The sequence below is a fragment of the Drosophila serrata genome, unplaced genomic scaffold (assembly GCF_035046125.1).
Source record: "Drosophila serrata isolate PLE 108 unplaced genomic scaffold, ASM3504612v1 contig_249, whole genome shotgun sequence".
Taxonomy (NCBI): domain Eukaryota; kingdom Metazoa; phylum Arthropoda; class Insecta; order Diptera; family Drosophilidae; genus Drosophila; species Drosophila serrata.
The window spans coordinates 3,619,299-3,627,903 of record NW_028257147.1 but is presented as its reverse complement, the minus strand read 5'-3'; the positions used below and the strand labels follow the sequence as shown (position 1 = coordinate 3,627,903).

The window sequence follows — 8,605 nt, the reverse complement described above, 5'->3', positions numbered from 1 at the left end:
ATAAAAATCAATTTACGCGATTGTGTCGAGTGTGGCCTGTGTGTGCTGGGCCTGCCTGCTATCGTTTGTGCTGGCTTTGTGCTCTCGATAATCGAAGATAATGGGGGTCCCTTGGCGAAGGACGAAAAAGGACCGTGGGGCCTGTAGCTGACAGCCAAGGACGAAGGACCTGCCAGTGTCTGCTGGGTGTGTGTGTGTGTGTGGGAATCTTTTGTTTGACTTTTGTTCCCTGTTCTCGCATTGTTGGCCTAATTGTTGCCTGTCAGTTGTAGTTTTCTGCATTTACGCGGCCTTAATGTTGCCAATGTCTGGACAAACGAATAATGGAAAAAGATAGAAAAATAAGCATAAATCAAACGGGCATGTATAGACAGAGAAAATCATTGGAAAAAATAAAGGTGATTTACTCTAAATGACATTTTTCTGGGCTTAGAAATATAACAAAATATTTACAGATAAATTAAAGTAGCAAGAAAATCTAATAGTTTGTATTTAATTTGATTGCTGACAAAAATTTTATTAAACTACTATATATTTATTTACGGTCAGGTAAGTTTAAATATAAACTTACTGAACAATTTTCTACATATTCTGGTTAATTAAATATTTATTTGATTTTATGCTATTACTGTGTAGGTGAAATTACCAGAACAAACAAAGCAAAACCTGGTCAGTAAGCTTCTCATGTAATCAGATTCCATTGTTCGCTAAAAACAAATGAAAAAGGGAATACTTTTGGTGTAAAAGAAAGTACAGAAGGCAAAAAAATCGTTCAGTTGCTGACCTTAATTGCACTTCTTCTTTGTAGCCACTCCATTGCTCACACTCCATGTGACTTTGTATGCTCTTCGCCCCCTTGACTTCTGGCACAACCTCCTTTGATGCAGAAAGGATGGCAAAGGAGTGTGTTTATATTGCCACCCTGCGGCCCCGTTCCGATTTTCCCTCACATTTTCCAGCAGCAAGTCATTCACTTTACTCGTTTGACGACATCGGTTTGCAGGGCCTGTGATTCAGCTTTTATTGCCATGATGTCACCTGCTCAATATTGCAGCTCATGGCAAGGGATTTAGTGAGAGCTTTAAGGTAAGTCCCCACTAAGCGGCCCGGAGAGTTACAAGTTCATGAAGTCAAACTGCACGAGGAAAAGCAAGTACAGGAAACTAGTGACGAGCATTTGAAAGCCCATCTCACGGTTTACATAAAATAGACCGCAGTGAAGGAATTTAAATCGCCGATGGCTGCAGAGCAAAGCAAAGTCGGAGATCTGCTGGAATACGTAAATATATATCAATAATATATAAAAAAGCTTTCGACTTACACTCATTTCTAGTGCCTTGTCCATGTTCTCGATGTCATTGAACAACTTCAGGATCATGGAGGTTTGTCTACCAGTTCTCTCCACCAAATCACACATGGCAATGCTGAGCCAAAAGTCCAGGAAATTGTTGAGCAGAGCCAGAGGAAACATAATCACCATCGCAAAGAAGGACATCTTGCTTAAACTGACGGTGTAGACAATGATATAGAAGGACACGATGATGTTGGCTGCCAGAAAAACGATCATCATCAGGGCTGTCTGATAGTCGTAGCAATCAGTTAATCTTCCGTAGAGATCCACCAGCTCCCTGTAGAGTTTAAGGAGCAAGCGAATTCGGGATGAGCCTCCGGATGGATGAACCCTCAAGTAACTAGCCAAGTCGAGGAGTTCCCTATTGATGGACCACAAAAAACGGTAGATGAAGGCCACTCCAAGGTGAAAGTGTATGGCCAGAAGGAATGTTCCCAACTTGATCAGTGTTACGACAATGAGATAACTTATGGGCAGCGATTGAGTGGGTGCTCCAAAGTGCACCACAATTGAGGATGCCACTCCTCCGACTATCAGGAGTCCCTTCTGAATCACATAGGCATCGAAAGTCTGGCACTCCACTGCGTTTGAGTAAAAGTATCTCCTTTCCAGTTGCATCAGTTCATTGTATATTTTTTCCAGATTCTTGCTTCGCCAGAAGGTTCGCACGTAAATTGTGCAGATGGCCAGGACACCGAAGACTCCCAACAGCAGACTGATTTGCTTCAGCACAAAGTTCCTCTCAAATACATCCAAGTTTCCCTCGTTTCCTTTAGTCTCTCCCTCATGTTTTAACATGAGGAAAAGCAAACCTGAGTTCAGTACAAATCCATAGAGGAGTAACAATTTAGAGCGATGCAATCTCCTCTTCTGGGGCTCGTAAATAAAGGGGAATATGCCAAGCAGCCATGAACTGTACAGAATTGAATTCAATATAAAGTAGACCAGTTTTGGACGAAAACCAGCACGAACCCGGAACATCTTTCACCGACTGCCAACTTGATACTTCCTTATTAGCCACCACAGTATAAATCAATAAAAGTTTAATCCATTTACCTATGAATATCAAAGTATCCCTTAGGAAAACAATAATACAAGCTGATGGAATAATCAAGAACTGGGAACCAATAATAAAAATAGGCAGTCTTCGTTAGATTTAGATTTTTTTTATTTATCATCATGCTAAAATTTACAGCGAAATAATTCACACTTGATTGTACTAATTTGTATACCCTTGCTGGGTATTCTAAATTTAGTCAGAAGCTTGTTACTAGATGAATGTCAACTTAGTTATGATTAATATTGGATTCGATCTTATAATTCGATTACAAGCTTCAAGGGCATATAAACCAAAGTTTCTGTTTAGTTTCCTTTGTCTATTTATTTACTTTATATATAAGTACCTTTCACAAGTTCTTAAAATCAAACTGAACTAAATAAAGCAGATACAAAAAACTTGTAATGATCGTATTAAAACCCATATTGTAGTTAACCGAAAACATGCCAAACAATCGAAATCGAAACTTGGCGTGACTGCAAAGCCATGCAAACTCATTTATCTGTGGATTAAGAAATGCAATATTAATCGTGACAAAGATCGTGTTTATTATACCTACATTTCTTTCCAGCTCTACATCGAGGTTCTCTTCATTACAGAATAATTTCAGGATTGCAGAGGTTTCTTGGCCGGTTTTCTCTGTGAGATCACAAACAACAATGCTAAGCCAAAAATCCCAAATATTCAGCAACAAAGAATGAATAAATACCACTAAAAAAATGGATGGCTTATTCATACTGAATTCGAACACCATTAGGAAAAAGACAACCACAATATTGCCAGCAAACCCAGAAAGTAAAATAAGCGTCATATGCAACTCGTAAGCCTTTTGCAGTTTCTTATTAAGCTCCAAGAGGTGTCTGTATATAGAGAGAAGTTCTCGAATCCTGGCGGATATTAAGTCCGTCATGGGGATAGATTGATGGACCAGTTCCAGGAGTTGTCCATTGATCAACCACACATTTCGGTAGATAAATAGTACGCCCAGATAGCAATGCAGCACTTTAAGGTTGAGACCCACCTGGGTCAAGCACATGAGTAGAGATGTCCAGAAGTTTGTTATATTTCCTGGCATTGCGTGGTGGACTCCCATGAGAGTTAACATCACTGCTATGATAGTCACGCTCTTTTGGATTACAAAACAATTTAATTTGGGACAATTCCACAAGTTCATGGCCCCAAAGTGACGATACTCTAGAGCCAACAGTTCATTGATTATCCGCAGAATCTGGTTGCTCCTCAGGAAGTTCATCAAGTGCACTACGATGGCTGAGATGACACTCATTATTCCAATAAGAATATTTATCTTTTCCAGCAAAGGATTCCGCTCAAAGGCCTCTAGCTTAGAAGGCTTTTCAGTTTCAAAACTGATGTATATGAGTATGAAGAGCAGGAAGAAGTTTAAAATTAAACCGTAGAGTCGAAGGCATCGGGACAAACTTAATTGTTTTTTCCGGCAATTAAATATAAACGGAAATAGTCCGAGTATCCAAGATCCGTATAAAGTAGAGCTCAGGATAAACCAAGCCCAGTTCTGACAAAAGCCGCGACGTGGTCGAAACATTTCTAACACCACTAACAGTTGGCCAACAAATGAGGGGAAGTGGTAAGAAAAAAAAGAAATAATTATTAGAAGCGAAGCGAAATGAACTTAGATTGTTGTTCAAGTTAACGCATCTAAGCAAACCCTTTTAGGTTTATTAAATTGATGGTGAATTATCGATCGAAAAGGCATTTAAATAGCAGCTAATTTCTTAAGTACTTCTTAAAGGAAACGTTTAGTATAGACATAAATGATATCACAATTTCAAGATTTATTTAAAAGAAGCATTAACAAGTTGTAAATACACTGATTGCCTACATATAATTTAATAATAGATTATCTTTACTTGAATTTTAAATTCATATAATCAAATTGCACCAAAAAGACCACATATAGAATATTCGTGATGATCATGTGGAAACCCATCTCATAGTTTACGTAAAACAATCCGCAATGGCGTAACCTTAGTCTGCGATGACTGCAAAATAAGTTAAACTCTTCGATCTGTTGAAACAGAAAAATAATCGACGATAAGTCATTATACAAGGTATTTTCTTTCACCTTACCGTTTGCTTCAGTTCTCCTTCCATATTTTCAATATCATTGAATAGCTTCAAGATTGTCGATGTATTTTTGCCCGCATTCTCAGCCAAATTGCAAAAGGCAATACAAAGCCAAAGATCCCAAAAATTAATGACTAAGGCTTGTGGAAAGATCAGAACCATAATCCAAAAGTCGAATCTCTTTATGTTGATCCAAAAGATGACCAGAACATGGCCTATAATGATATTAGCTGACATCAGAGTGCCCATGAAAAAAGTGACCTGGATGTCGTAAATGGAGGCTAGGCGACTGTTCAGTTCCAAAAGGCGGCCGTAGAGCCAGCGGAGCCGCTGGACCCTTTCCGGGTCTGCCCTCTGACCCCTTCTCAGCTGATTGGCCAGGTGTAAGAGCTGTCCGTTGATAATCCATACAAAGCGATATATATAGATCACTCCCAGGTGGGAGTGCATCACCACAAGGAGTACTTCCAGCTGGACTAAATAGATGCACAAAGCCTCGTGCACAATCAATCTGCTTTCCGGTATCCCGAAGTAGATCAATAGGGAGGAACCGATCTCCAGGATAATCAGCAGTCCTTTGTGTATCACATATTCGTCAAACTTGTGGCAATCTTGAAGATTTAGTTCCCTGAAATGACTCTTTTCCAGCAGCAAAAGTTCATTGAGGATCTCTGCTAGTTCCTGGCTTCTATAGAAAATGCTTAGATGGGTTAGCACAGTGGTTATTAAGCCAATGATCTCCACAAGAAATTCAACCTGCTTGACCAACGGATTTCGCTCAAAGACCTCCATCTTGATCGAATTGTGGTCATCGGTTTCCGGCAGCACCGAAAACACCAGCAGAATTATGTTCAAACACAGTCCATAAGCGAGAAGCCATTTGGAACGTTGCAACTGGTTTTTCCTCGGATCGAAGGTATATGGAAACAGTCCGAGTATCCAGGATAAATAAAGGGTTGCCTTCAGAGTAAACCGCGCCAGTTTCTGGCGAAAGCGACTCGATTGTAACATTTCTGAACGCGTAATAAGGTCGGGACAGGCTAATAACTCATCGAAGCCAATCCGATGAAGGAATAGAAAAACTACGGTGGCACTGATAAGCCATCTAATTATACAGAAATTATTAGTTAAAGGAAAATGACTTTCCCTGCCGCTGGGAAATTACACATAAGGGCTTACTTTAATGCTAGCAAAAGGGAAAATTAAAAACCAAACAATTTAAAAGATCTATTAGGCCAGTAACCTTTGAGTTCTGGGTTGAGTTAAAAAACGGATTGAGAGGGATAAGTAAGTATTTTATTATTATTTACCAAAGTAAGCTTCAGTTTCAACGCATTTCCATCATTATTTTTTACCTTTTCCCTAGTGGCCGCAACAAACTTTCAAGCGGTCTTAACTCGGCTTCCCGGGGTACCTGCAGTTTTTGACACTGTTGCAAAGTTAACACTTTTCCAACTCCCTTCCCCTTGTGGCAGTAATATTTGTTTTTGTAAACTTTTGGCAGGTGTCACCAGCAAATGCCCTTCCTTATTGCCATTTTCATTAATAAAAGTAATTTTTGAGGCTTGATTTTTGCAAAGTGACAAAGGATTCCAGGAGGATATATTTAAATACAATATTTATAAAAGTATCTACTCCTTAAAAACAGGCACTTTCTGTAAGCCAAATTCATTGTTTGGGTTAAAATGCGAACCCACAATCTCAGCTCTTTCATTTAGTTCCATTTAACTTACATATCTCAGAGCAGTTTCTTCTCGTCGTTAAACCGCATTCTCATAACAATTGAGTGCAGCTAGCCGCATCCTCGGGCTGTGCTTTGCCAGTCCTTTTGGGGACATTCGCTTCAGGATTTGCAATTACAATTAGTAGGAGCAGTTGTCGACACAATTGCAGTTTGAATTTTTAATTGTTGGCCACAACAAGCAAACTGAGAGTAAATAGAGGGCAACAATGCAGACGAAGATCCTTTCAGGTGTTTGGACCTCCTGCGGCTCATCCAATTTGCATCGCAAAATGAGTGGAGCGGCTTCACCCCCTTTAGCTCTTTGCCCTTGTGCTTTAACCATTCGCAATTCCAGCTTAATTAAACACAAAATTGCCTCCAATTGTGGCACATATTTTCCCATGAACGAGTTTTCTAACTCCTGCACAAGCTGTGAAAAGCCACAGCAGGGGAAAAACAGGGACATACTTGCGGTGGAAAATAGCTGAAAAATGTACCCCATTCCCCGAGCCATCCTCCACTCCTAATTCGTTGATTAAACGCAGCATTCGAGTGTCAAAGGCCACATTTTGGTGTTCTCCCCCTTCCCATCTTTATATTTTCTTTCCTTTTAAACTCGCTGAAGACGTGCGTGATTCAATTTAAAATAAGGCGCGAAAAAACAACACCTCAAAGCAAAAAGAAAAGCAGACGTTGCGTATACGCCACGTAAGCCGCCTTCGAGGCAGTCGCTTGCAATTAGGCAACACAACTCAGCTCGCATAATTAGTGGATAAAAAAAAGGATGTAGGCATCCAAGGGATTCCTCCTGCCAACTCAAAGTAAAGCTGACAAAAGGGCGACTACAAAAATCGGAAATGACTCATTTACCGCGTTGCAAGCTTCTGACTACAATTACAATACTTTGCTAGGCTATAGAAATACAAAATTGAAAGAACTGAAATTATAACTCGGTGTTACCAATAATAATAATGAAAAATAATATTGATAACAAGAATCTATCTGCTCCATTAGACCTTTATTAAAATTATTTTAAATGTCTCAAAAAACAAGCAAGACAAAAAAAACGTCGCTCCTTTAACCTTTTCTCTGGAATTATTGAAAATGTTTTTCCTTATTGCTGTCATGTCTTGTTTGGCCATTATCCCCGCTGTCACTCCCTGCTGCTGATATCCCTTCGCCATGTTGTTATTATCCTTATTCCTCTGATGGGGCAAAGTTTAATGTTTCACTCGGAGAAGGATTCGCAGTGCCTGCGGGAAAGTAGCTTTGCTGGCAAGTCGTTAAAATCCAATGGAAGCGGTCCCAGGGGGCTGGAATCTCCGTTGCGAGAGGCTAAGGATTCTCGAAGCATTTTCATAACCCCGTTCAGAAGAACCTTCTCACGATTTCAGAACGATCAAATCTCATTTCGAATGCAATCGGTTCACCAATTTGGCACATCAAAGAATAGCAAACAGCCATGACCCGGCCACCGAGGCAAATGAAGTGCAAAATCGGGGGAAACACGAACAGCAAAGTGCGAAAATATTTGCACTACAAAGTAGCAAAAGAAAAACAAACGCAAAACGCGAAAAATATTTTGCCAGTTGGAAATGTTCACTCTTGGATAAGAAGGGAGAACTGGGGAAAGAGTGTTAAAATAAGTTGAAAAAAAACTGGGGTAAATATTTATGAAATATTTTCGCAGAGTCTGCAAATCAAATCAAATTGCTGACAGAATGCCGAGATTTATGATTGCGGCAGGGGAACTTTTCCAGTTGTTTGCTTGTCAAAGGATTACGGGGGAATCACGGCAGTTGTTTAACTTTTCCCGTTCATCTAATAATGTGCAATTCTGTGTGCAGACAATGCAATTTGCAGGCTATTTATGTTCTTCGATAAACTCTTGTAACCTTGTATGAAAACCTGCAGGGAAAACTCTCAGAAAGTGTCCCATAAGGCAGAAGGATGTTGTGAGAAGAAAATTGCAAATTTCAAGACGGAAATTGAAAATTTATTGGATGCGAAAATGTCCTCTGAGGGACATCTCTCTGCTCCTATTTATTATATTTCCTTTGAGGGATCCTTTGCAGACACAAAAACGGCACTGCAATTGATGATCCTGGCTGTCAGGGAACAAAGTGGCAACATTTTGCATTGCAATCGGAGGAAGAAAGTTGCCGTCGTCAATTCCCCTTCCCTAGGAGGAGCATTAAAAATTAGTTTTGCCTGTTTACTTGCAGCTGAAATTTCGCAATATTTTCTTTCCTCATTTTTTATGCTTTCTTTTGGAGTGCCACAAAGTGTGCAACACATGCAGCTGAAGTTTCCGCGAAAGTTTTCCTTTCTGCTTCCTCCGCCTCCATAATAAGTTACGCTTAGTATT

The 8,605-nt window shown here is 39.8% G+C and overlaps 3 protein-coding genes across 3 annotated transcripts; all 3 read right to left on the bottom strand.

Annotated features, from left to right (window-relative positions):
- Nucleotides 1-1,114: 1,114 nt before the first annotated feature.
- Gr22d (Gustatory receptor 22d) lies at nt 1,115-2,470 on the bottom strand. Its single transcript, XM_020949039.2, has 2 exons — nt 1,322-2,470; nt 1,115-1,267 (listed from the first exon to the last, which is right to left on the bottom strand). Exons 1-2 carry the CDS (start codon nt 2,330-2,332, stop codon nt 1,115-1,117), a joined length of 1,164 nt encoding a protein of 387 aa, XP_020804698.2. The 5' UTR covers nt 2,333-2,470.
- A 236-nt stretch (nt 2,471-2,706) lies between these two features.
- Nucleotides 2,707-3,972, bottom strand: LOC110181315 (putative gustatory receptor 22b). Its single transcript, XM_020949035.2, has 2 exons — nt 2,968-3,972; nt 2,707-2,910 (listed from the first exon to the last, which is right to left on the bottom strand). Exons 1-2 carry the CDS (start codon nt 3,970-3,972, stop codon nt 2,758-2,760), a joined length of 1,158 nt encoding a protein of 385 aa, XP_020804694.2. The 3' UTR covers nt 2,707-2,757.
- Nucleotides 3,973-4,197: 225 nt separating this feature from the next.
- Nucleotides 4,198-5,525, bottom strand: Gr22a (Gustatory receptor 22a). Its single transcript, XM_020949034.2, has 2 exons — nt 4,518-5,525; nt 4,198-4,455 (listed from the first exon to the last, which is right to left on the bottom strand). Exons 1-2 carry the CDS (start codon nt 5,523-5,525, stop codon nt 4,294-4,296), a joined length of 1,170 nt encoding a protein of 389 aa, XP_020804693.2. The 3' UTR covers nt 4,198-4,293.
- Between the last annotated feature and the right edge of the window lie 3,080 nt (nt 5,526-8,605).

What these genes read in the sequence shown, in the direction of transcription:
- Gr22d (XM_020949039.2), bottom strand. Translation starts at nt 2,332, where the DNA reads ATGTTCCGGGTTCGTGCTGGTTTTCGTCCAAAACTGGTCTACTTTATA. An exon ending in ACAAGGCACTAGAAATGAGT is followed by an intron (nt 1,268 to 1,321) that starts GTAAGTCGAAAG and finishes GTATTCCAGCAG; the next exon opens with ATCTCCGACTTTGCTTTGCT.
- LOC110181315 (XM_020949035.2), bottom strand. Translation starts at nt 3,972, where the DNA reads ATGTTTCGACCACGTCGCGGCTTTTGTCAGAACTGGGCTTGGTTTATC. An exon ending in ATGTAGAGCTGGAAAGAAAT is followed by an intron (nt 2,911 to 2,967) that starts GTAGGTATAATA and finishes CTTAATCCACAG; the next exon opens with ATAAATGAGTTTGCATGGCT.
- Gr22a (XM_020949034.2), bottom strand. Translation starts at nt 5,525, where the DNA reads ATGTTACAATCGAGTCGCTTTCGCCAGAAACTGGCGCGGTTTACTCTG. An exon ending in AAGGAGAACTGAAGCAAACG is followed by an intron (nt 4,456 to 4,517) that starts GTAAGGTGAAAG and finishes CTGTTTCAACAG; the next exon opens with ATCGAAGAGTTTAACTTATT.